The 27,613-nt window shown below is 35.6% G+C and overlaps 1 protein-coding gene across 3 annotated transcripts in view; it reads right to left on the bottom strand.

Moving 5' to 3' along the window:
* Window positions 1-25,921, bottom strand: part of SLCO1C1 (solute carrier organic anion transporter family member 1C1) — a 54,104-nt gene extending 28,183 nt beyond the window's left edge. For 2 of the 3 annotated variants that reach the window (XM_040642203.1, XM_040642204.1), the window contains exons 1-5: window positions 25,793-25,921; window positions 24,461-24,602; window positions 14,494-14,626; window positions 3,521-3,645; window positions 195-341 (exon numbers count right to left, since the gene is read on the bottom strand). In XM_040642203.1, the coding sequence (XP_040498137.1) occupies window positions 195-341; window positions 3,521-3,645; window positions 14,494-14,626; window positions 24,461-24,602; window positions 25,793-25,921 (676 nt within the window). The remainder of the gene's footprint in view (window positions 1-194; window positions 342-3,520; window positions 3,646-14,493; window positions 14,627-24,460; window positions 24,603-25,792) is intronic. The other variant, XM_040642205.1, reaches the window with a different exon arrangement.
* Window positions 25,922-27,613: the final 1,692 nt, after the last annotated feature.

The following is a 27,613-nucleotide window of genomic DNA, read 5'->3' as shown; positions in this document are numbered from 1 at the left end:
CCCTAATGCAATTGGGCCTTCTAATTCCAAGTTTCTTCATCATCAAAATCCTCAGTGTGGCCCTCAGAAACGTGTGAACTCAATAAAGGAACTGGATCTGAAGGATAAAACCTTCCATGCCCTATTTAGTTTGGAATGGAGTTGAGAAAACCAGGTACCCTGCTTCCCAAGAAGATGAATGAAGTAGGCATTACCAATATAGAAAGCAGAATTGTCTTCACTGGCAAAATCATCAAGATAGGCGATGCCTAGAGGCTGAATAGGAGTTTCCCCAATTCCACGAAGAAGGTTCCCGAGGAAAACATAAACCCACATGGAAGAGCTGGCATCCATTTCACATTCTTGAAAGGAGAGCAAACAAGAGGAATGAAATTAGATCAGTATCAAAGTTAAATATTTATTCTGCATTTCTACAAGCTTTCCTAAAATTGGACTAGGATGTAAAAGTGAAATTTTCAATACATATAATTTGATAGGAGTCAGAGCAAGATTGGAAAATATTTTGGCTTCAATGTTTTAGGCAACATAAATCCCCCAGAGATTTTGACCAAGAAACTCTTGATTCTTCTTTCTGATCCCTTGTTTCTTATTTTCTCTTCTCTTTTTTATTCTATATTTACACTGAAATTTTGAATTCCTATGCTCCAATAACATTAAACATCCTGTCTGTGACAAGACACAAAATTTTGAAAGAAGACTTCTCTTCCCTTAATCTTTAAACATTTCTATTTTTCAACAGAAATCACTTGTAATTTTATTGCTGACCAAGTTTTATCTGAAATTCAAAATTTTGTATGGGTGATACTTCACTTTGGGCAGCATCACAATTGTCTGACAGTGAATAGCCATTTTTAGGGCTCACATTTAGGAAACTAATATCACATAAAAATTTAAAACCCTATGCTTTAGTAGTATAACTATTCCAACAAAAATAACTTTTTGGCAGTATTCTTAGAATGAAATTCAAAGCTAACAATTTTTAAATGCTTTTATAGAAGTCATGTCTTGATATAATCATGTGAAGCTGGAGAATTAACTCCCATATCACAAGTGAAATACACTTTGAAGAGTCTAATCACCTTAATAAAAGCGATACTATTTCCTATCTCCGACCATCACCACTTGTGAGTGCTCCCTCTCTGTGAGGCCCTGCGCTAAGTGGTTGGCAGGCATTTTAAAAATTAAATTCTCCTAATAATTCTATGAGGTAGGAGTTATTTCCACTTATTAGTAGCCCTTTAAGTAAAATTTGAAGGTAAAATATGGGTTATTTAGAACTGAGGTGAATTCTTTTGTGTGGATGAGTCAGACTGTGTGACAGACAAGACTATTGGGTAGTCTTGTTGCTTCTAACTTTGCCTCTTCTGAAAATGTAGCCAAGTGACCAAGCGTTTTTTATTTATCTTCTGTGGATTTCCATTCCACTCCCCCAAATATAATGTGAATTCCTTTTCCAAAAAAAAAAAAAAAAAAGATTCTAATGTCTCTTCTACCCCTAACATGCGTGTGATCCCAAGAAGCTTGTTGGTAGGGAAGTCTTATAGATAGGAGAAGACATCTTAGATCTATGCTTTCCAGTGTAGTAACCATGCACCACATGTGGCTACTGAAATGTAAATTAATTAAAGTTACAGAAAATTAAAAATTCAGGTCCTCAGTCACAGGAGCTATATCACAGTAGTCAACTGTCACATGTGGCTAATGGCTGCTGTATTGGACAGCATAGATATAGAACAGAGAGTTCTGCTGGACAGCTCTGCGCTCCAGTGTTGTGGGGGAAATGAGAGTTGTACGTGGAGCATTTTTGAGAAGAGCCCTATATTTACCCCACTATCATTTTTAGGATGAATTTTGTGCTCACTATGTCTGATGTCCACTTAGGTCTATGAGGGAGCAGGACCTCATTTAAAGGAAAGAAGAAGATTGAGTTGTGAGTCTTTTACTGGGTATCTGTCTAATAACTTGTCTCTTTACATTAAAAATATTTTAATTCCTGCCTCTAAACCCTGTTTCTCTTCTTAACATTAAAGGTTTAAATATTTCCTAATTAGTTGTATTGCTATTTATATCACATCTTTAGAGATTATCAAAAACAAAAAAAACCCAAAATACCTTCAGTGACTGTACACCATGTAGAGATAAAAGTCCAAACTCTCCTCTTACACTCTCCTCTTCTTCAGAAGAGGAGTGCTTCAGAAAAAGGTGCTTTTCTGCTTTTTTCCATATAGCAGGATGGGATAAACTTTTTACAAGATTACATCTTCCCTACCTCCTCCCCTCATATTTCTAGATTTCTTTATCTTCTGGCCCTTCCCTTCATCCAAATAACCAGACCTCAAATGTTCACTGCTCAGGAAAAAGACATCTCAAAAGAAAGTACTGATGAGGATACTAGGGGAAATAAAAGGTTTTATGCTATAGATAAAAGATTTACATGACTAGCAGGTAGATAAAAGAGAAGCTTCACAGAAATCAATCTGGAGGCTAGGAGCAGGGAGTGAGGTAGGTGGTGAAGAGGAAGTGCAGAGCATGTCAATGCTGAAGGGCAGTGGAGAGAGGGCATTTGAGATCCTGCTTCTGTAGCATCCTAGAAACATGGCAGACACCTGTGGGGAGATGCGTGGACTCCATGAGCAGGGAGAATCTGTGCCACCATGGCTAGGTAGAGCCCAGGAAAGTAACAAGACCCAAGAGATGAGACGGCTGTCCACTGTGGCTAAACATCCCTGCTTTTGGCTCCTCAAAGGGTTTCCAGATGATTCCCATGTTCCCAAGGGTAGTTCATACAATGCATTGCTATGGGATATGTGTCAGCCATATGGAACTCTAGACATTCTAACAAAAATCCCTGCATCCTGTCTTGTGTGGAAAATAAAACTATTCCCAAGCTTCCAAGACTGTCACCTCTACATCAAAGACAGCTGCTGTGCTAAAAAGAACATAAAGGTAGATATAGAAGGGCCCTAAAGTGACATGTATGACCAAACACCGTGGTCAGAGGGATTTTTAATATTTAAGTTGACCAGGGACTGATAACACCAAGAGGCCTCTCCCACGACTACCCCCTTTGCTACTATGTAAGCTCCCTAGAATGTAAGCAACCCGTGGGGGAAAAGGGTGAAGGTTACGGACAAACTGAGATTAAATTTTTGTCATTCTGATGAAAAGGAGCTGGACACAGATTCTCAATTGAGATCTGAGCAATGGACTGAGATTTGTACATGCCAAGCTAGTTTTATCCTGATTTGACTGCCCACCTTATTTGGAACCACTGTGAGCTTTTCTCAGTCACTGGCAATTAGTGCCTCTTTCCATAAGATTTGAATCTCTGCTTATTCTCTTAGGATCTCATCATATACTGCCTTATATTCTAGGAATTTTTATGGCATTATAATATCTCAATTTAAGTAGTAAAGCTTTTGACAGAAAAAAAAATCACAGAAATTTTTGTCCATCCTAAAGCACATATAAAGTCTTTTTTAAAAAGGCTTTCTTAGTGAAGTAAAAAAAACCATCTTACCATCATTTCTTTTGGATTGTGATTTTTCTATAACCGAGCGAGGTAATTGATTGTCTGACTCCAAGGAACATGGAGAGAGGCTGAGAGTGGAATTAGAGAAAGGAGAATACTTTTCATATCTGTACCTGTACAAAAAGAATGTTTTCTTTACTACAGACTCGTTTAACATCATGCTAAAAATATTATATGGACACACTACATGATTCATTAGGGCACCTGTTTGAGTTTGCAGCTACCCCTGAATCTGAATCACTAAAACCAAACCAGCATTTAACAGCAGTGACCTGAAGATATAGCCAGAAAGTCTGCCAGAAAGCCTGGTTCATTGGTATTCCACCATATCTGAACCAATTACCCGGTGTAGTAAAATAACAGTAAGAATCATTTACAAAGGTTCATCTTAATGTAAAAATAATGACTTTAAATCACCTGCTCCCCTGAAGAAAAAATATCCAACACTTTATGAAATCATGATTATCTCTAAGTCAGAGGAAAAGAAATAATTTAAAAACTATGGTCTTGCACACAGGTTTTGGAGTTGTAAATTTAGAACAACTGCATTGCTGATTCTAGAGAACTGATGATGACATGTGGGGCTTTGGAGTTTAAGTTCTTATTTAAATTCCAGTTAGTTAACATACAGTGTAATATTAGTTTCAGGTGTACAATATAGTGATTCCACACTTCCTGTAACACCAGGTGCTCATCACATGTGCACTCCTTAATCCCCATCACCTATTTAACCTGTCCCCCCACCGACCTCCCTCTGGAAACCATCAGTTTGTTCTCTAGAGTTAAGCGTCTGTTTTTTGGCTTGCCTCCCCCCCCCCCCCCCCGCTTTGGTCATTTGTTTTGCTTCTTAAATTCCATGTGAGTGAAATCATATGGTATTTGTCTTTCTCTGACTGACTTATTTCACTTAACATAATACCCTCTAACTCCATCCATGTTGTTACAAATGACAAATTTCTTTTTGATGGCGGAGTAATTTTCCATTGTGTATATATAGCAAATCTTCTTTATCCATTCATCAGTCAGTGGACACTTGAGCTGTTTCCATAATTTGGCTATTGGAGATAATGCTGCTATAAACATAGGGGTGCATGTATCACTTCGAATCAGTATTTTTATATCCTTTGGGTAGATACCTAGTAGAGCAATTACTGGATCATAGGGTCATCTTATTTTTAACTTTTTGAGGAACCTCCATACTGTTTTTCACACAGTGGCTGCACCAGTTTGCATTCCCACTAACAGTGCAAGAGGGTTTGTCCTTTCTCCACATCCTCACCAACACCTGTTATTTCTTGTGTTTTTTATTTTAGCCATTCTTACAGGTGTGAGATGATATCTTATTGTAGTTTTAATTTGTATTTCCCCGATGGTTAGTGATATTGAGCATCTTTTCATGCGTCTGTTGGCCATCTGTATGTATTCTTTGGAAAAATGTTTATTCATGTCTTCTTCCCATTTTTAGATGGCATTATTCATTTTTTGAGTGTTGAGTTTTATAAGTTCTTTATATATTTTGGATAATAACCTTTATCAGATGTCATTTGCAAATATCTTCTCCCATTCCATAGGTTGCCTTTTAGTTTTGTTGATTGTTTCCCTCACTGTGAAGAAGCTTTCTATTTTGCTGAAATCTCAATAGTTTATTTTTTCTTTTGTTTCCCTTGCTCCAGGAGACATATCTAGAAAGGAGATGGCTGATACCAAAGAGGTTACCACCTATGTTCTCCTATAGGATTTTTCTGGTTTCAGGTCTCACATTTAGGTCTTCCATCCATTTTATTTTTGTGTGTGGTGTAAGGAAGTGGTCCAGCTTCTTTCTTTCACATGTTGCTGTCCAGTTTTCCCAACACCATTTATTGAAGACACTGTCTTTTTCCCACTGGATATTCTTTTCTGCTTTGTCAAAGATTAGTTGGCCGTATAGTTGTGAGTTCATTTCTGGATTTTCAATTCTCTTTCATTGATCTATGTGTCTATTTTCGTGCTGGTACCATACTATCTTGATCACTATAGCTTTGTAATATAACTTGAAGTCCAGAACTGTGATGCCTCCAGCTTTTCTTTTCTCATGTTTTTTTTTCTTTTTTCTTTTTTCTTTCTTTCTTTTTCTTTCTTTTTTTTTTTTTTGACTATTTGGGGTCTTTTGTGGCCCCATACAAATTTTAGAATTGTTTATTCAAGCTCTGTGAAAATTGCTGGTGGTATTTTGGTAGGGATTGCATTAAATGTGTGGATTGCTTTGGGTAGGATAGACATTTTTAACAATATTTGTTCTTCCAATCTATGAGGATGGAATATCTTTCCAGTTCTTTGTGTCATCTTCAATTTCTTTCAACAGGGTTTTATAGTTTTTAGAGTATAGGTCTTTCACCTCTTTGGTTTGGTTTATTCCTAGGTATCTTACTTTTTGCTGCAATTGTACATGGGATTGATTCCTTCTCTTTCTGCTACTTCACCATTGGTGAACATAAATGCAACAGATTCTGTACATTGATTTTGTACCCTACCACTTTACTGAATTTGTTTATCAGTTCTAGCAATATTTTTTGTGGAGTCTTTCAGGTTTTCTATATGGAGTATCATGTCGTCTCCAAATAGTGGAAGTTTGACTTCTTCCTTTATGATTTGCATGCCTTTTATTTTTGTTGTTGTTGTTGTCTGATTGCTGTGGCTAGGAGTCCCAGCACCATATTGAATAAAATTGGTGGGAAAGGATATCCCTGTCTTGTTCATGACCATAGAGGAAAAGCTCTCAGTTTTTCTCCACTGAGGATGATAGCTGTGGATTTTTCACAGATGGCCTTTATTATGTTGAGGTATGTTCCCTCTAAACCTACTTTGTTGAGAATTTTTATCATGAATGGATGTTGTACTTTGACAAATTTTTTTTTTGCATCTACTGAAATAACCGTATGGTTTTTATCCTTTCTTTTATTAACACGGTATTTCACACTGACTGATTTCTGAATATTGAACCACACTTGAAACCCAGAAATAAATACCACTTGATCGTGGTGAACGATTTTTTTAATGTATTGTTGGATTCAGTTTGCTAGTATTCTATTGGGAATTTTTGCATCCATGTTCATTAGGGATATTGGCTGGTAGTTTTCTGTTTTAGCGAAGTCTTTGCCTGGTTTTGATATCAGGGTAATGCTGGCCTAATAGAATGACTTTGAAAGTTTTCCTTCCTTTTCTATTTTTTGGAATAGTTTGAGAAGAATAGGTATTAACTCTTCTTTAAATGTTCCTTAGAATTCCCCTGTGAAGCCAGCTGGCCCTGGATTTTTGTTTGTTTGGAGGTTTTTGATTACTGATTCAGTATCTTAGTTGGTCATAGGTCTATTCAACTTTTCCATTTCTTCCTGTTTCAGTTTTTATAATTTATGTGTTTCTAGGAATTAATCTACTTCTAAGTTGTCCAATTTGTGGCATATAGTTTTTCATAATATTCTCTTGTAATTGTTCATATTTTTGTGATGTTAGCTATTTCTCCTCTCTCCTTTATGATTTTTTAAAAGATTTTCTTTATTAGAGAGAGAAAGCACACAAGCAGAGGGGAGAGGGAGAGAGAAGCAGACTCCCCACTGACCAGGGAGCCTGATCCAGGGCTTGATCCTCAGACCCTCAAATCATGACCCGAGCCAAAGGCAGACACTTAACCACTTAACCAACTGAGCCACACGGGCACCCCTCTCCTTTGTGATTTTATTTATTTGGGTCCTTTTTCTTGTCTTTTTTGAGAAGTCTGGCTAGAGGTTTAGTAATATTAATTTTTTTCAAAGAACCAGCTCCTGGTTTCATTGATCTATTTATTGTTTTTTTAGTTTCTATATTATTTATTTCTACTCTTTATTATTTCCCTCATTCTGCTGGGATTAGGCTTCATTTATTGTTTTTTCTAGCTCCTTTAGGTGTAAGGTTAGGTTGTTTGAGATTTTTCTTGCTTCTTGAGGTAGGCTTTATTGCTCTGTACTGCCCTCTTAGAATAACTTTTGCTGCATCCCAAAAGCTTTGGACCATTGTGTTTTCATTTTCATTTGTTTTGGTGTATTTTTTTCATTTCTTTTTTGGTTTTCTGGTTGACCCATTCATTGTTTAGTAGCATGTCATTTAACCTCCATGTGTTTGTTGTCTTTCCAGATTTTTTCTTGTGGTTGACCTCTAGTTTCATAGTGTTATGGTCAGAAAAGGTGCATGGTATGATTTCAATCTTTTTGTATTTGTTGAGGGCTGATTTGTGACCTATTATGTGATCTATTCTGAAGAATGTTCTATGTGCACTTGAAAAGAATGTATATTTTGCTGTTTTAGAATCAAACGTTCTGAATATATTAAGTCCATCTGTTCAGTGTGTCATTCAAAGCCACTGTTTCTGTATTTATTTTCTGTTTAGATCATCTGTCCATTGATGTAAGTGGGGTATTAAAGTCCCCTATTATTGTATTATTATCAATTAGTTCCTTTATTTTGCTATTGTTTTATGTATTTGGGTGCTCCCAAGTTGAGTGCATAAATATTTACAATTGTTAGAACTTCTTGTTGGATTGTCCCCTTCATTATGAGATAGTACTCTTCTTTGTTTCTTGTTACAGTCTTTGTTTTAAAGCCTAGTTTGTCTGATATAAGTGTTGCTACTCTGGCTTTCTTTTGACATCCATTTGCATGATAAATATTTCTCCATCCCTCACTTTCAGTATGCAGGTGTCTATAGGTCTAAAATGAGTGTCTTAGAGTTGCATATAGATGGATTTTATAAAATATATTCTGACACCCTATGTCTTTTAATTGTTTAGTCCATTTACATTCAAAGTAATTATGGGTAGACATGTATTTATTGCCATTTTATCACTTGTTTTGTCATTGCTTCTGGAAATTTCTTTGATCTTTTCTTGTCTTTGTTACTTTTAGTCTCCTTTGTCCTAAAAGAGTCCCTAATATTTCTTGAAGAGCTGGTTTAATGGTCATGAACTCATTTAGTTCTTATTTATCAGGGAAACTCCTTATCTCACCTTCTATCCTGAATGGTGGCCTTTTTGGATAGAACTCTTGGCTGCAGATTTTTCCCATTCAGCACTTTGAATATATCATGCCACTCTCTTCTGGCTTGCCAAGTTTCTGTTGAGAAGTCTGCAACCAGCCTTATGGGTTTTCCCTTATAAGTTAAGGACTTATTTTGTCTTTCTACCTTTTTGTTTCTTTATCACTATATTTTGCAAACTTAATTATAATAAATCTTGGTGTTGGCCTGCTTTTGTTGATTTTGATGGGAGTTTTCTGTGCCTCCTAGATCTGGATGTCTGCTTCCTTCCCCAGATTAGGGAAGTTTTCAGCTATTATTTCCTCAAATAAATTTTCTGTCCCCTTTCTCTCTCTTCTTTTTCTGGGACTCCTATAATATGAATGCTATTATGTTTGATGGAGTCCCTGATTTCCCTAAGTGTATTCTCATGTTTCATGATCCTTCTTTATCTCTTTTGTTCAGCTTCATTATTTTCCATTGTCTTCTAGGTCACTAATCTGTTCCTCTGTTTCTTCCAGCCTGCTGTTCATTGCATCAAGTCTGTTTCCAGTTTTTATTGTATTCTTCATTTATGATTCTTTTTTTCTTTTTAACTCTTTTATCTCTACGGTAAGGATCTCCCTGATGTCTTCTATTCTTCTCTCAAGTCCAGTGAGTACCCTTATGGTTCTTTCTTTACATTCTCCATCAGGCATGTTACTTACATCTTTTTCACTTAGATCTCTGGCTGTGGTCTTATCTTGTTCTTTCATTTGCAAATAAATGCCTCCATCTTTGCATTTTTTCTAAGTCTCTGCCTTCTTTGTGTTAGAAAAGCCAGTTATCTTTCCTGCTCCTGTAAGTTATGGCCTCATAAATAAGAGCTCAGGTAGTACCCACGGCCTGGTTTCAGGGAGCGTCTCAGGTATGTGCTGCATGTGCTCTGCTGTTGTGTTTTATCTGAGCTATCCCTTAGTCCAGTCATCCTTAGAGACTCTCCTTATCTGTGGATAGTGTTTGGTCCCTGCCCTGGATGTGGTGAGTTTTAACTAGGTGTGCTCTGGTCTGCTTATGAAATGAGACTTGACACCACTTCCACCAGAACAGAGGCCCTGCAGAACTCTCTGCTTGGGAGATGTGGTGTGGGCAGGGGTTTGTGCTAGTCTTCTGGGGTAGGGGCCCACTGCACTGCGACTGAAGCAAGCCTGACTGAAAAGACCAGTCCTACCAGAGTGGAGCTTGATGAAAGCAAGTTAGGCAGCCAGTGTCTGCACTGTGTTGCTTCCTGCAGGTGGTTCTGTGTTTATGCTAAGGGGTGGTGGGGGTGGGGGAATGGCCAGCCAACTTCTTTGTTTCAAAGAGGTGTCTCTGTGAGTGCTGTCTTTGAGGGACATGCTCCAAGAAGAGCAAATAATGTCCCTGTTGTGTGCCCCAGGCATTCCTCAGATCACTATTTCCATGCTGTATGCCCCTGGATTGTTTGCTTGTCTTCTCTCCAGGAGCAGCACAGTACCCTCTGGGCTCTAGCCCAGTGAAGCCTGCTGACCTTTAAAACTCCAAACTTTATGCCCCACTGGTTGCAAGAACTCATGAAGTTCAGCCCCTCTTATTTTCCAAGCCAATGGCTTTGGGGAAACGTTCTCCTTGTGTATTCCCCTGCGTGCTTCTCTTTCTCTTGCCCTTCTCTGTGACAACACCTCTCACCCCTCTGCAGCATCTGCAATCTGATCTGTCTCTTCCCTAAACAAGGTCTCTACACTTCCCATCTTCTTCAATGTGACTCTTCTCTCCCTTTAGTTGTGGAGTTTGTTCTCAGTCTTCAGGTTGATTTCTGGAGTATTTAGGATGATTTGATGGTTATCTAGTTGTGTTCATGGGACAAGGCAAGCCTAGAGTCTTCCTACTTTGCCTCCATTTTCCTCTCCTCTGATATGTGGGGGTTTTGAGCCATTTAGCTGGATGGCATCACTTTCCTCTACAGCTTATTGATCTGGCTCTAAGTATTTCTAATTCTACCCCTTTCCTCCATGTGTAAGGTTACAATAACAGCTGGATAGAGGAGCCAAAGCTGAATGGTAGCACTGTGATAATTCTGTCTTTGTTCCTCAGCCACACTCTTACTCAAATTATCCTTCATGACCCAACTTCTCTGCTCCACTGTACCCTCAAGGAAGAGGTACCTAATAAAAGGACATCACATCATCTTGATTCTCCTTTGGTTCAGGTACCATGTGACTAAAGACTAGTAATCAGAGTTATATTTATAAATATTAACAATCTACCCAGCCATGTAAGGAAGAGATATGTTGAATTACTAAAATATTCAGACTGATAGATGGGTCACCTTATATCAGTTTTGCATAACCTACACCTCAATGGTTCCATGAACCCCAAAGAAAAAGAACATTTTTGTAGTATGTTAGTATTTAAGGGAAGAAGTTTATAGTTTCTGTTACATTTATCAAATGGTTCTCAGCAAAATAGGTTAAGAACCACTTAGTGAGGATAACTGTTTTTCAATTCTTAGCTATGCAGGAGAACATTTGGCATTAAAATCATGATAAACATAATTTTCTTTCTTTAATAATTCCAGAGATACCACAGACTGTTATAGTGCCTCAAGGTTCTTAAAATGAGTATCAGTAATGATTATGTAGCATTTGGAAGATTTTAAATTATTTGAGCTTTCTCAATTCTTTCTATCAAAATGCAACTGTGTAAGCATAACAATTATTTAGATTTTGAATAAATGGAATTTTATGTAAGTGTCTCCTTTGTCACTAATTACTATATATGACATTCGAGAAAAATCAATTAACCTCTTCCAATTTCAATCTTCTTAGTGGTAAAATGGGGGTATCCATGTAGTCTGTACCTATTTAGGCTCTGTTGGATGAGACGGAGAAGTAATTGAACAGGGACCGGTGGTTTAAATGCTTTTAAATCAGGGATTTTAGATCTGACCTGGTTTTAAACTTGGACACAATCTTGACTCTGATACAATAGCCTCCTAAATAGTCCCCCTACTTCCAAGTTTCCTCCACCAGACTTATTTTTCCAAGCAGTAGTTTGCATGACCCTTAAAAAAATATAAGTGTGTCATGTCATTCTGCTCAAAGTTCTCCACTGGCTTCCCATCTCCTTCCAAAAAGAACCTGAAGTCATTGCAATTGCTTGCAACCTTACAGCTGAAGGTGAGTTCTGCAGACCAGCAGCATCAGCCAAAACCGAACTCTATGGGAGAGCTACTAAATCAGATTCTACAAGCTACTGGGAGCCTCAGGTGATACAAATGTCCATCAGAGTTTGAGAAACAAACATGACGGCTTCTCCTAGTCCGCTTTCTATTTTCCACTTGCTCACCTCACTTCAGTCACAGAGGCCTGGCTTGCCTGCAGTTCATCCGCATGCCAGACTCCCTCTTGCTGCAGGAACTTTATATTTGTCATTCAGTCAGCACAAAATCTCTCTTCCCCAGGTACCCGCAAGGCCCTCCCCTTCATCTCCTTCAGTCTTTCCCAAGTGTTGTCATCTTGGCAAGCCATCCCCTGACAACCCTACCTTAAACTGCAATCCTCCCTCCCCACAACATACTCTTTATGTGTCTTCAGAAAGATATTTTTCTCTATAACACTTAAAATTATCTGGCATACTATATCATTATTTATTTATTATCTGTCTCCTCCTCATAAGATCCATGAGAGTAGAGATTTTTGTCTCTACTCTATCCCCATTACCTAGAACAATGACCAATATATATTTGTTAAATTCATGAATCAGGTGAGCTAACACATATAAAGCTAAACACAGGCAGTTGGGGGTAGGTCCTCAATGTCCATGATAAAATTATGTTTTACTGGACATCAAAGGTATTTCTTCTAGGCAGACAGAGTATAGTAGTCTTCTAGAGATCAAAAATGACATTTTGGACAAGTACCCAATTCATGCTGTGAAAAGTTGAAAAGAAGTTATTACACTAATCCTTAGTAGACAGTAAATCTCATAGGTAAAGAACAGTGCATATATATTTTTGTTTATCTCATCTTGATTTTTTTTTCACTAAGTAGCCCCATTATATGGACAGTGCCAGGCAAATCGCAGACACTAAATAATGAATAAACAAATATAATTTAAACATATATAAAGGTAGTATATAAGAATCTGTCTTTGACTCTTTGGCATCCTTTGACAGCCCTAACCTGGCTGCCTGTCTGGTCTTCTGATTTTCTTGTACTAGTATTTTATATTTGTCATTAACTTGAAGTAACAAAATTATTAATCTGAATGTAACACCTTTAAGACAAACCATTGCTGGTCACTGGTTAAAACCAGGTGGCTTAATTATCTAAGGAGGACTGATAGCAAAACTTAACAATAATGACACAGTACTAGTTATATCAGGAAAATTTGTAAGCATTTTAGCTGTGTCATTTAATATCTGCAATGCTATAATAAGGTAGGTTCTATTTTCAATTCCTATAATACCTATTTTTAGGATGCATCAACTGAAGCCTAGAAAGGTTAAGTAACATGCCCAAGGTCATATAGAAAAGATATTGATCCACTGCAGAATGAGTTATGTCAAGCATCAAGGATTTATTTATCCTTTGCAACTACTTTCAGATTTTAATTTTTTTTTAGTAATGGAATTCTTTTTACCCCCATAGCAAACTGTTGCATGAGGGCTCAGTGACGAACAGATAAGAGTGGCACGGCTATTGATCAAGAAAGAATTAGGCAGAGTGACGACCCATTTCTTCAGTTCTCAGCCTTCTCCTTTGCCTCCTCCTTATCCATTGGCTCTGTACAGTACCTTTGTAGAACCTCAGTGATCTAAGGAAAAATTTGCCCTGTGGAAGAGGAGGTTGGATAGGGATCCAAAGAGCAGGCAGAAGGTCTAAAATCTCTCTCCAAGTAAAAATAAAGGGACCAGGAAAACCATCCAAATAGGTAGAAAAGATCCCACATAGAGGATTCTGTGTACTACCTTTATAGATTGACTACAGAGGTAAAAATCTGACTATATAAGTAACTTGGAATTCCAAGAAAAAGTTTGGACTACATCATACATAAGTCTCTCCAGCTCTAAAATGTCTTGATATAATTATCTGGAGTGGGCAATAATCAAAGTATGATTTGATATATGATTTTTACAATCATCTTGCTTCAAAACTTCTAGGTAGTCACTTCTCTCAGTTGGCAACAGGTAACCATGGACAAGGAAGGCAACATGCATATGCATGAAGAAGTCAGAATACTTGTTTTAGGATTCCAGTTCTATAATTACAAGACACCTAACCTTGAGAAAGTCACCAGACTCTGAAATAAAAAGATAAACTATGCTCTTCTACCTCACAGGGAAAGGTAAAATGATATAATAATAGTCAAAACCTTCAGAACAACTGAAGTAGTATTCAAATACTAACAAACGTACTAGCAAAAGTACCAAAAGTAGACTTTAGGGTTAAAGAATACACACACCCTATTCCCTACTTCTATTGAGAAAATTCTATTAGATAGTATTTGGACACTGAATAATTATTTGAATTGATAATATATCCTTAAGTCAATAATCTGCCAGTCAAGTTATCCAGCACATTGTCAGTAGCATTCATTACCCACTTAACATCCATTTGACATTTACCACAATGTTAATTTCTTACTTATTTTACCTCCACAGATAAATTATTTGAATGAAGACACCTAGTGAAAATTTCCTTTAATTTTTGCTGACATCAATCGAGAGTAGTCTACCAATTTTATAGATTATTGAATTATAAGTAAAAATGTGAGTATTCTGAAATTTTGCCCAAAGAAGATGTAGCAAAAAAAGAGATATAATGATTACTCTTTAAGCCATGTGTCATTTTCTTAAATTTAAATAATTAACTTCAATTACAAAAAGGGAGGAAAACAGTTGGTAAAAGCAAGAAAAAGATAATTGCTTTAGACTTACTGCTGCATGAAGAACTGAGGCATTGCAATGAGCAATGTTCCAACTCCCATGATTAGGCACCCTGTTCCGATTATTTTTGGCCTGTGAAGTTTAGCTCCAAAGTAGCTTACAAATGTTATAACTAAGAGATTCCCTTGGGGTGAAAAATAAAATGTTCATCAGTTAGATAACTTCGAAAAAGTCATCAGCATAACTAAATGAATACAAATGAACGAATGTCTATAGCAGGTCTGGCAATGTTTTAACTAAACAGTCGCCCCACCATCTCCACCCTTTGTTTTTCTGTGCTTTAATCTAAGATGACTGTTGAAATTGTCTGCATACTCATTACTTCAATTATCTCATCCATTTATCAAAATACTTTAATTATGAACACTACTACCTCAATTTCATCCACCCTAATTATTTGTCCTTTAAAAAGTTTTATCAGTAAATCAAATTGTAGAAGGGTTCCTTTGTTGCTCTCTTAGGTGTTCCTTAGTGATTTTGAAGTGGACTTTATTACTGTTTCTTCATTCATTAACATTTTCTATTAAAGCTTTTATCAGTTTCCCATTTGTTTTTGAAACATAAATTATATATTCTTGTTTTAGCAGATATTCCTCATAGAAAAAGTAAAACAAACACAACTATACCTCACTTTATGAAATCAAATTATGAAATTCATATTAATAATAACATACTTTACAATTTGTTATGTGCTTTTTTACAAAAAGACTCAAAATAGAGGTAAAAATTACTTCACATAGGCAAACTTCAGGAATATACTAGTTATATAATCTCAATGCTTACTTATAATCCAAATTTTATGAAATACAAAATTTCCATAAAATGTACCATATTAAAAAAATAATTGATGAAATTATTTTGAAGGTAGAAATTATGCTTTTGTAAAGTCTCTAAAGAAGCATGTAATAAATTACTTTTAGTTGATGATTGTGATGAGTGACTAAATATGCTTTAGGGAAAATATCCTCATATTTTGCTGTATACAAAAATACTGGAAGGAGGTGGTGAAGGAAACAGAAACTTTAAAAATGGAAAATCTTGGAAGCTCTCAACAGTTTCTCATTCCATGGATCTAGAGGTAGGCCAAGGAATCTGCATTTTTAATACCAGCTCAAATGTGCTGATGGAGATGGTTCCAGGAACATGCTTTGATAAACATTGTTTAGGAACTTAGATTTCAAAGGGCTTTTAATGTTTCAGCTCTTTGCATTTGGAATGGTTTTTTAGAAATGCAGTGCTAGATAGAGTAAGAACTTAGCAACTCCCCAGCAACTGATTGTGATGGCTGATGGGTAGTGTTGCTTTGAAGCTCTCTTCAATGTTTCCAATTTTCTAGCAAAGATATGTTTGCTTACATCTGTAAGCAATCATCTAATTTACTACTGTCTGTTCACATTGCCAGCTTTAGTCAAGTGCAAAAAGAGCAGCAATTTTTATAGCCTTGAGGACAATAATGACAGTGAGAAAATTAGCTTGCAGAGTGGCTCTTGGTTTTATGGCTCCAGAAAGAATTAAGCTTCTTTTAATTTTCACAGGAAAAAAAACCCAAAAAACAAAAAAACCTTGAATATGAGATTTCTCATTTGCTATTTAAGCATGTAGTAGAAGAAAATTTGTATGATAATACGTTGATAATTATGTCTATACTTTTGTTAATGTGTCATAGTTAATAAACTAAAGTACAGTGAAAGCTGACCTTCGGTTTATAGATAATCAACATCACCTACCCTCCCCAACTCCCACACCACCAACATCTCACAATAAAAGACTCATGTTTCAGGCTGTTTCTGTGTTACGTTAGTGGGTATGCCAAAGACTACATAATACCACTTCAGTGTCTGGGATAAGTTTTGCTTTCTTCACTTAGCATCCCTTCTGAGTTCTTAGAAGATACACATAGAAAATAAATGGTGATAATCTTTAAAAAATTAAATTGGATATAAAAAGTCACATCTATTATCACTAGCCCCTGGAGAAGACAATAATCCACAGTGTTTTAAAATTGTTTTACCAAACTTTTAAGTAACAGATTCCCCCCATTATCTTTCTTCCTCTCTCTCCCTCTCTCTCCACACACACAAAGTATTTAGATAACAGAAAAGAAAGCCACCCAACTCATCTCATAAGACTTATATAGCCTTGAAAACCAAAACTAGACAAGGACAATGAAAGAAAAGACCAAATGCAATTTGTTCCAAAAGTGCAAGGGTATCACCAAATAAGAAAAAAAAAAAAATATATATATATAAACTTAATCATTGTCTTACATGATAAAAGGAGAAAAAATCCACAGTTATCTTAATAGATGTAGTAAAGCATGCAATATAATTAACCACTCATTTGTGAGAAGAAAAATATTTGAGCAAATTAATGTTTTTTTAATAGTTTTTTTTTCTTATTATGTTCAGTTAGCCAATTAACATTTAAGCATATCTACCAAACTACAGAGCACACATATTACTTAATGGTGAAATTGTAAAACCATTTTCATTAAGGTCAGATATGAGAAAAGAATATCCACTGTCACTGCTTCTATTTAACATATTTAACTATTTAACTGAGGCCAATGCAATATGGCAAGAACAAGAAATAACATCTAGAATTGGAAAGAATAATATAAAACTGACTTCTGTTTCAGATAATATGATTGTCTATTCAGAAAACTCTACAGCATCTAAAAGAAAAAGGAAACTCTACAGCATCTATAATCAATTAAAATTGATAATCAATTAAAATTAACATACATTTATACTATACATAGAAAATCCTAAAGACTGCTCACACACACACACACACACACACACACTACCAGAAGTAATAAATTCAGTAAAGTGGCAGGATACAAAATTAATACCCAGAAATCAGTGGCATTTCTATATACCCAAAATGGATTAAAGACCTAAATGCGAGATCTGAAACCATAAAAGTCCTAGAAGAGAACACAGATAGTAATTTCTTTGACATTGGCTGTAGCAAGATTTTTCTAGATATGTCTCCCCACACAAGGGAAACAAAACCTAAAATAAACTATTGGGACTATATCAAAATAAAAGGTTTTTGCATAGTAAAGGAAACTATTAATGAAACAAAAAGAAAACCTGCTGAATGGGAGAAAGTATTTGCAAATGATATATCTGATAAGGGTTAATATCCAAAAAATATAAGGAACTTATATAACTCAACACCAAAAACCCCCAAATAATCTGCCTTAAAAATGGGCAGCAGACCAGGGCACCTGGGTGGCTCAGTCGGTAAGCATCTGCCTTCAGCTCAGATCATGACCCCAGGGTACTGGGATTGAGCCCCGTGTCCGGCTCCCTGCTCAGTGGGAAGCCTGCTTCTCCCACTCCCACTCCCCCTGCTTGTGTTCCCTCTCTTGCTCTGTCAAATAAATAAATAAAATCTTAAAAAAAAATGGGCAGAGGACCTGAACATTTTCCAAAGAAGACATATGGATGGCCAACAGACACATGAAAACATGCTCAACATCGCTCATCAGGGACACGCAAATCAAAACCACAATGAGATATCACCTTACACTGGTTAGAATGGCAAAAATAAAAATGGCAAAAAATAACAAATGTTGCAAGGATGTGGAAAAAAAGAAACTGTTGGTGGGAAGGAAAAATGGTACAGCCCTGGTAGAAAACAACATGGAGGTTCCTCAAAAAATTTAAAATAGAAACTGTATGATCCAGTAATCTTACTATTAGGTATTCACTGAAAGAAAGTGAAAACAGTAATTCAAAAAGATATATGCACCCCTATGTTTATTGCAGCATTATCTTTAATAGCCAAGATATGGAAGCAACCCAAATATCAACCCAAATGTCCATTCATAAATGAATGGATAAAGAAGAGGAGGTGTATACACATACACACACACACACACACACACACACACAAACACACAAATACAGAGAGAAATATTATGCAGCCATAAAAAGGGATAAGATCATGCCATTTTGGACAACGTGGATAAACCTATAAGTGAAATAAGTTAGACTGAGAAAGACAAATACTGTATGATTCCACTTATAAGTGGAATCTTAAAAAACAAGCAAACAAAAAACAAAAACAAATGTATAAACAAAAAGCAGAATCAAACCTTTAAATACAGAGAACAAAACCAGAGGGCCAGCATGGTTGGGCAAAATGGGTGAAGGAGAGAGGGAGATACAGGCTTCCAAGTTATGGAATGAATAAGTCATGGGAATAAAGGGCACATCATAAGTAATGCAGTTAATGATATTGTAATAGTGATAGAACAGATGGTAACTACACTGGTGGTGAACATAGGGTAAATTATAAACTTGTCAAATCACTAAGTTGCACACCTGAAACTAATGTAACATTATGTGTCAAATATACTCAAATTTTAAAAAAATTAACATTAAGTTCAGCAAGGTTGCTGCATATGGATAACATCAGATATTAATACTGTTCCAATAGTCCAGGAATTACTAAATAGGAATTGTAACAAAAAACTATTACTGTAAAAGCAATGAATAAAGGGAAATTCATTGCATTGAATGCATATATTAGAAAAGAAGAAAAATCTAAAATCAGTTATCGAAGTTTCTACCTAGGAAACTAGAAAAAGAAGAGTCAATCAAATCTAAAGTAGGTAGATAAAATGACATAATAAAATTAGAGCAGAAATAAATGAAATTGAAAACAGAAACTCAGAAGACAATATCAGCAAAACCAAAAGGATGATTCTTTGAAAAGATCAATGAAATCAATAAGCCTTTAGTCATGTCACCAAGGGGGGGATAAAAAGAAGATACTAATTACTTATAATACCAGAAATGAAAGGGGAGACATCACTATAAACTTTATGGACATTAAAAGGATAATAAAGGAGTTCTATGAACAACTTTATGCTTGCAAATCTGATAACCTAAATAAAATGGACCAAATACTTGAAAGACACAATCTGCCAAATCCCCCTAAGAATTAATAGACAATATGAACAGGACTATATCTACTATAGAAATTGAACCAATAATTAATAGCCTTCTAAAACAGAAAGCTCCAGGCCCAGAAAGATTCACTGGTGAATTTTACCCAGCAGTTAATGAAGAAATTATACCAATTCTCTATAATCTCTTTTGAAAGACAGAAGCAGAGGGGAAATTTCCTAAATCGTTTCTATGAGGCCAGCATTACCCTAATACCAAAACCAGACACACACACACACACACACCTACAAATCAATATCGCTCATGAACACAGGTGTAAAAATCCTCAACAAAATATTAGCAAATCATATTCAACAATATATAGAATTAGACACCATGACCAAGTGGAATTTATCCTAGGCATGCAAGGCTAATTAAACATTAGAAAATAAATGAACATAATCCAACACATCAACAGGCTCAAGAAGAAAAATCACATGCTCACATCAATAGATGTAGAAAAAGCATTTGACCAAAATCCAACAACCATTCATGATAAAAACTCAGTAAATGCAAAAGAGAGACAAATTTCTCAACTTGATAAAGAACCTCTACAAAAACATACAGTTAACATCATACTTAATGATGATAAATTCAAAGCTTCCCACTAAGATCAGGTACAAAACAAGAATGTCCCCTCTCACCATTACTTTTCATTATTGTACTGGGAGTCCTACTAAATATAGTAGGACAAGAAAAACAAGTAAAGGTACACAGACTGGGAAGGAAAAAAATAAAACTGTCTTTGCTCCCAGAAGATATGGTCATCTATATAGAAAATCCAAAAGAATTGACAAAGGAACTCCTGAAACTAATAAATGGTTATACCAGGGTTGTAAGATGCAAGGTTAATATACAAAAGTCAACTGCTTTTCTACATGCTAGCTATGAACAAATGAAATTGAAAAAGCATTTACTTTATCATAACCCCCAAAATGAAATACTTAGGTATAAATCTAATAAAATATGTACAAGGTCTACATGAGAAAAACTACAAAACTCTGATGAAAGAAATCAAAGAAAAACTAGATAAATGGAGATACATTTCATGTTCATGGATAGGAAGAACTATCAAGATGTCAGTTCTACTCAACTCAATCATAGATTCAGTGCAATCTCAGCCAAAATCCCAGGAAATTATTTTGTGGATATTGACAAAATGATTTCTAAGCTGACAAACTGGAGTGGCAAAGGACCCAGAATAGCCAACACAATACTGAAAAAGAACAAAGTTAAAGGATCGACACTACCAAACTTCAAGACATACTGTAAAGCCACATTAATCAAGACTGTAACAGTGGTGAAAAAATGGACAAATAGATCAATGCAATAGAATATATAGCCCAGAAACAGACCTACATAAATATAGTTAATTGATCTTCAACAAAGGAGCAAGCATAATAAGATAGAGCAAACATAATCTTTTCAACAAATGGTGCCAGAACAAATGGACATTCACATGCAAAAAAATGAATTTAGACACAGACCTGACACTCTTCACAAAAATAAAGGCAAAAGAGATCACAGACCTAAATGTACAATGCAAAACTATAACACTCCTAGATGATAACTTAGGAGAAAACCTAGATGACCTTAGGTTTAGTAATGACTTTTTAGATGCAATACCAAAAGCATAATCTGTGATGAAAGAAAGAAAGAAAGAAAGAAAGAAAGAAAGAAAGAAAGAAAGAAAGAAAGAAAGAAAAAAGGATAAGCTGGATTTCCTTAGAATTAAAAATTTCTTCTCTGTGACAATACTGTCAAAAGGATGAAAAGAAAGCCATTGGCTGAGAAAATATTTGCAAAAGTCATTTGTATAAAAAATATACAAAGAACACATAAAACTCAACAATAAGAACACTAGCAATGAGATTTAAAAATAGGTCAAATAACTTAACAGATATGTCACCAAAAAAGATATGCAGATAAGCATATGAAAAGATGTTTAACATCATATGACATGAGGGAACTGCAAATTTAAATGTCAATGAGACACCACAACATACTTACTCGAATGGCCAAAATACTAAATGCTGGTGAGGGCATGGAGCAAAAAGAACACTCATTCATTGCTAATGGGAATGCAAAATGGTACAAACACTTTGGGAAACCATTTGGCAGTTTCTGACAAAACCAAACATATTTTTCCCGTATGATCCAGCAGTTATGCTCCTTGTATTTACCCAAATGAGCTGAAAATGAAAATATGTCCACACAAAAATCTGAACAGGGATTTTATAGCAGCTTTATTCATAATCACCAACACTTTGAAACAATCAAGATGTCCTTCAGTGGAGAAATGGATAAGTAAATGAAGGCCTATCCAGAAAATGGATTATCATCTGGCACTAAAAAGAAATGAGCTATCCAGCTATGAAAAGACACAGAGGAAGCCCAAATGTATATTACTAAGTGAAAGAAGCCAATCTGAAAAGGCTACATACTGTATGATTCCAACTACATGACATTCTGAAAAAGGTAAAACTATGGAGACATTAAAAACATCAGTGGATGCCAGCAGTAGGGGAAAGGTTGGATGAATAGGCAGAGTAGAGGGATTTTTAGGGCAGGGAAAGTAGTTAGCATGATACTGTAGTAGTGGATACATACAACTTATATATTTGTTCAATCCCACAGAATATACAACACAAAGAGTGAACCTCACTATTAACTATGGACTCTGAATGACAATAATGTTATTGTAGGTCCATCAGCTGTAATAAACGTCCCACTCTGGTGGGGATGTTGATAATGAGAGAGGCTTTGCATTTGTGGGAGTAGGGTGTATATGAAAAATCTCTGTAACTTCCGCTCAATTTTGCTGTGAACCTAAAACTATTCTAAAAAACAAAGTTTTTATGAAATGTATATGAAGTTGATTAAATTCTAAAATGTGAAAAGCAAAACTTTTCAATATTTATAAGTATATATAGAAAAGTATTTGAAAGAGAATATTTGGAAATATTAGAAGGTTATGATATAGAAAACACTTTTTAAAAATATTCCTGGCAGCTCTGTTGTTGTTGGAGAAAGACTTTGTTATGAAAAAATACTTGGGAAAAAATGGAGTGTCCGGTATGTGGACATGAGATAATAATGCTAAATGATGTCAGAGGATAAATGAAATTGTTCTGCAAAAAAGAAGAAATGAGAGCTAGAGACAAAGGTGGGAGTGGGTTCAGAATCCTAGAAGGAAAGAATGTGGAGAAGGCAAAAGGAGTATATTAAGATTATGGTCAGGAAACCCACTTTTCTGAAAAACTATGGATTGCAAATAACTAGAGCAAACCTAGTGATGTTTGGAATAAAGGTTTGCAGTGGAAGTGACAGCATTTTAAGATATTTTATTGTATCTAATTCAACAAATAACTTCCATCCTTAGAATGGTCTGGAAGAGTTACTGTGAATTTATTCTCAGGATCCTTTGTCACTTCCTGTGAAACATTAGTACTCTCTATTGAATATAGACTCTCTCAAGTTGCATCAGGACCTGGGGCACCAAGAAAAGCTTTGGACCATATTGTAAGTCTCTTTGGTTCTAAAATATTTTTATACTATAATCTAGAGTGAGCAATAATTAAAGTATCACTTGATATATAAAGTATCACTTGATATATAAAGTATCACTTGATATATATATATAATTTCTATCTGCTCATTTCTTCTTTCTGTGTGATTTACTCTTCCAATTTGTAACAGCTGCCTCTTCATACTGGTTTCCTCCTGTGATTCAGTGTTTCCCTCTTACCTTGATTCATTTTACTTTCATTTGGTTTAGGGCTGGAGATAGGACAGGCATCAAGGAATACATCAACTATCAAGGGACTCTAGGGAATTTACATAAGGGAGTGATATGATCAGATATTTTAGAAAGTTGCTACACAAAGTATGGCCCATTGACTTAACAGCATCATATCATATGAGAGCCTGTAGGAAGGCAGTCTTATTCCCCTTCCTAAAGAATGAGCATCTGCATTTTTACAAGATGGCCCAGTTATTTGTACACACATTAACATTTGATTAGCACTGACCTAAGTAATCCCATTTTGGTAGGATGATGACAGACGGATTTGGATTTGAGAAGAAAACCCTAAAGGTAAAAGGTTACCTATTCATTCTTTTCATTCTTTCTGTGATATTCAGGGTAAGAACTGAAATATACAGTATGAACTAAAAAAGTCATTGTTGCAGAGTTGAAAAATATTTCTTCACTTTTCTGAAAGTTTAAGTGAGCTGAACCTGGAACCATTAGAGATTTTACTATATATAGTAAAGCATATGTTTGAGTCTCAACAGGTAATAAGGACCCCAGAGACTACCATTCTGTTTGCTTCAACAAAGAACTAAAGCCTTGCAGTTTATCAATTCAGGAAGCTCTACCTGTGATTACACTCTCTAAAGTACTTCCAAAACAGTAACTAAAATCACTTTCAAGTGCCAAGAGGAAGTCTATAGTCAACAGCTACCCAAAGACACGCGAGAGTAGAATTTTTCTTGCTTGCCTTGCTCTACTATTCTCGTTAATAGGATTTCTTTCTCTTCTGTGTAGACCTCTGGGCAGAAACTCCTTTTATGGTTTCACTTCTTAAATCATTACAATAAATTTTTGTAGAGCACATTTGAATTCTTCCAAATTTTGAATCACAGGGCTGTGTGGATATAGGACTCTTCTTGTAAAAACACTTCCTAAATACTTCTAACTGAAAATCCTAAAGCACCTCACCCGCTCCTCCAAGAAAATCTCTCGCTCTGACTGGAAACTGAATTGTGTGAATCATATAGTAGTGAACACCTGGGGCAGGAAATTTATTGTGGGTTGCTCGGAGAGAGCAAATTACCTCTACTGTAACATAAGACCTCACAAATTGTGTCTCAACAAGAATTTACAGATAGAGTCTGATCCTAGCAGGCAAGAGAATGCAGTGAGGATGTCATTTAGTCATTCCTAGAAGATCTTGTACATAAAAGTAAGACCAGGCATCTGCAATACCTACCAATTTCAAAACTACCATCAATAACTCCCACCAGCGAAGAAGGGATATCAAACCTTCTCTCTATCTGAGTAATGGTGCTCTTCAGGTAGCCTTCTGCCAATGCTTTGGCAAAGTAGACGAAAGACAAGGCACCCAAAAATACCTGGAAAATAGGACAAGTCACACTTAGTCTGATTCTAGCTTGACACACATGTGGAAACTTAACTAAATAAATAGACAAACAAAAATGCAAACCAAAGAACAATGTAACAAGCTTGTTATCACTGAAGATTTCTCTCAAGCATGGGTACAGGCTTTCTTCAGCCTCAAGCTCAGGTAGATTCCTAAAAATACAAATTCTGAAACAGATTTCATTCAGAATGTGTGTCAAATTCTGTTCTTTTCCTTCTTTTCCCTTCCCTCAAAGGACGTTTGAAGGAGTCTTGGCTTTGGAAGGACAATCCACTGTATGGTAAAGCAGAGTTGAAGGAGCCATTCCCACGTAAGAAAATAAAACAAGAACCATAATTCAAACATTTAATATCTTATCACAAGTCTCGTACTCATGACTGTGGGTTTCACAGTGTTGATGCATGCACCAGCAGGGGGCACGATAGACCAATGGGGTACTACTATCCTCATGTTTAAGTTCATATTCAAGTTAAATTCACACATTTGAATGTGGATTTTTTTAAATAGCTGGCTTCTGTATTTTGCTAGACCTGAGTCTGTGATGGAGCATCCACAGAGGAGGTGAGCATTTATACGAAAAGACACATATATTTGCTGAGTGAATGTTTGGTACAAGGAAAGAACAGGAACTTGGGAGTCACAGCGAGCACCATTGAAAAAGCTCCCCTGCCCCTTATTGTGTCACAAGGAAAGTCAAAATTTTCATTTATAAAATGGGAATAACATGGATGTTTTATAGATTAAATATTATAACTATAATTAGCATAATATCTGGTACATGGTAGAAATTGAATAAATGTTAGTTTCTTTTCTCTCTTAGTTTAGGAGGGGCATTCAAATGAACCCAGAAAGTAATATTTAGTAATTTAACCTACAGGGCAGGGAGAGATGGCTTTCACCGCCTGGTAAATTGTAGTTTTAATAAATTGCATCTAAGTTCACTTTTTAAAAACGGAAAAAAATTCTTGCTTCTAGCTACATATGGGAAATATGTAATTGTACAGAAATGTGAATTGTGAAATTGCATAGCACACATCTGGATGGAGAGTCAACAACATAGCCCCCACCTAATTGTTTTTTTTTTCCCCTCCCACCTAATTCTTTGTGACTCTTTCATTCACTACTTGTGGTTTTTTGTTTACAAACAAAATTGTTTGTTACCTTTAGTTCACCACAGCATCGTTGCTCCTCCTTTGAAGAAGAGTATTCAGTTTTAAAGGAAGGTTGCCCAACAGGTTGCGTTGAACTTTTGCAAAATAACTGGATATTTTCATTGGATGAAGTGTCCATTATGAAAATATTCTTTGATCCTGTCGAAGTTGATTTCAAAAGTAAAAAACAAAGAAAAAAAAACACCACAAAAATTAATTCAAATCCACCGTTTATTAAATAATGTTTTTATTTCACAGATCACAATGCTGGAGACATGATTGGAAGTGAAGCTACCTTATTTTACCACAGAAAGTTGGCAAAGTTTTTCAATTAAAATTGACCAGTATATTTGATTAATCCAGCTATTGGGACTCTCTAGCCAACATTCTTTCCCAATCTCTTCAGTTTAAGCCTCATTATGACAAAGAATAAATTTAAATGTTGCCTTTGGAATAAATAATGAGGCAGAATTTTGCTAACTTTGTGGTCTTGCCAGCTTAAACTAGAAGCAAGGAGGAAAGGAAGAGGAATTCAACCATTGGAATATTGATTCCCGAAAATTAAGCCATTAAAGCGTTTAAATCTGTCTTAACAGAATGGATACAAAAGATTGATGCCCACTGTAGATCTCTGTAGCACACTGTAATTCCTATAGGTTTGTAGCATCCAAAGAAAGGTATAAAATATGGCAAAAAGGAGGAGGACCAATTTATGTATCATTTTAGTTTGACAGATAAGGAAGCAGCACAATTCGTGCCTCAGGCTTACATTTAATTCGGGCAAACATTACTTTAGCCTGCCTTGAAGTAAGAAAGATGGCCTCCCCTCCTATGTATGTTTAATTTCCCATCTCCCCATCCTTACCAAGCCCTAGACAGATCCACATACTCTGAACCTATTTTCTCTCTATTCATATCAGTATTTACATGTCCCGTGCCTGACTCCTTTAGGATTTTGCATAGCTCAATGTCTGCCTGAAAAAGTAACCTAAGTGAAGAGATTAGAAAACAAAATAACTTCTGGGTCACCTTAATGTTTATCAGATGATGCATTTGCATGTTAAATCTATATCATCACACTAATTAAAGGAACAACATTACGAGCGAAATTTAATGTACTGTGGTAGAAACTTAACGCTTATTCTGCTTATGTGTATATTACCTTAAGTTTATGTAATTCTTATTCTGTTTATTAAACCTCATCCCTCCCAGTTTGAATTCACAGATAATTTCTCAAAAGTGAAAAATCAATTTTATTTTGAAATATAGAATTAAATATCAAAAGAAAGACGTGAACAATTACAAGTAGAGGGGATTCCTCCAGAGGGTAGCAAATGAGTTGAGAAGGGTATAGCAAGGGCCTATTAAAAAAAAAAAAAAAGATTTTTAGATTATTTGATTTTTAGATTATTTGACGCATAAGTTTAACTTTTAAAAAATAGGCAAAGGAAAGTTGAATGAAACAGAAAAAGTTAAAAACCAAAGAACTAAAGTAAACAAAGAACAGAAAACACTAAGCAAGATCAAAAGACACAAGAATACAACATTAGTGAGCTCTAAACATAGATGTTTAAAAGTATAAAACATAGAAATTATGCACAATATATAGAAATAACTTTAAAGTCTTGACCAAATAGATAATTTTCTAGCAAATATTAATTATCTGTGTTAATACAGACCAGAAGAGAAAAATAGCCAAGGAAGACATTAACAAAAATACTCTAAAACTATCCCCTAAATAAAACTATAAAGGATAGATGATGTAACAGGAGTGTTTTATCAAGGGATATCCTCTAAGGTGAAAATAATAGGTAACTGAAACAGATAAGAA

Source organism: Ursus maritimus, unplaced genomic scaffold (genome assembly GCF_017311325.1).
Source record: "Ursus maritimus isolate PB19 unplaced genomic scaffold, ASM1731132v1 scaffold_26, whole genome shotgun sequence".
Classification (NCBI taxonomy): domain Eukaryota; kingdom Metazoa; phylum Chordata; class Mammalia; order Carnivora; family Ursidae; genus Ursus; species Ursus maritimus.
The sequence above is the reverse complement of the archived record's forward strand: the minus strand, read 5'-3'. Positions and strand labels throughout refer to the sequence as shown.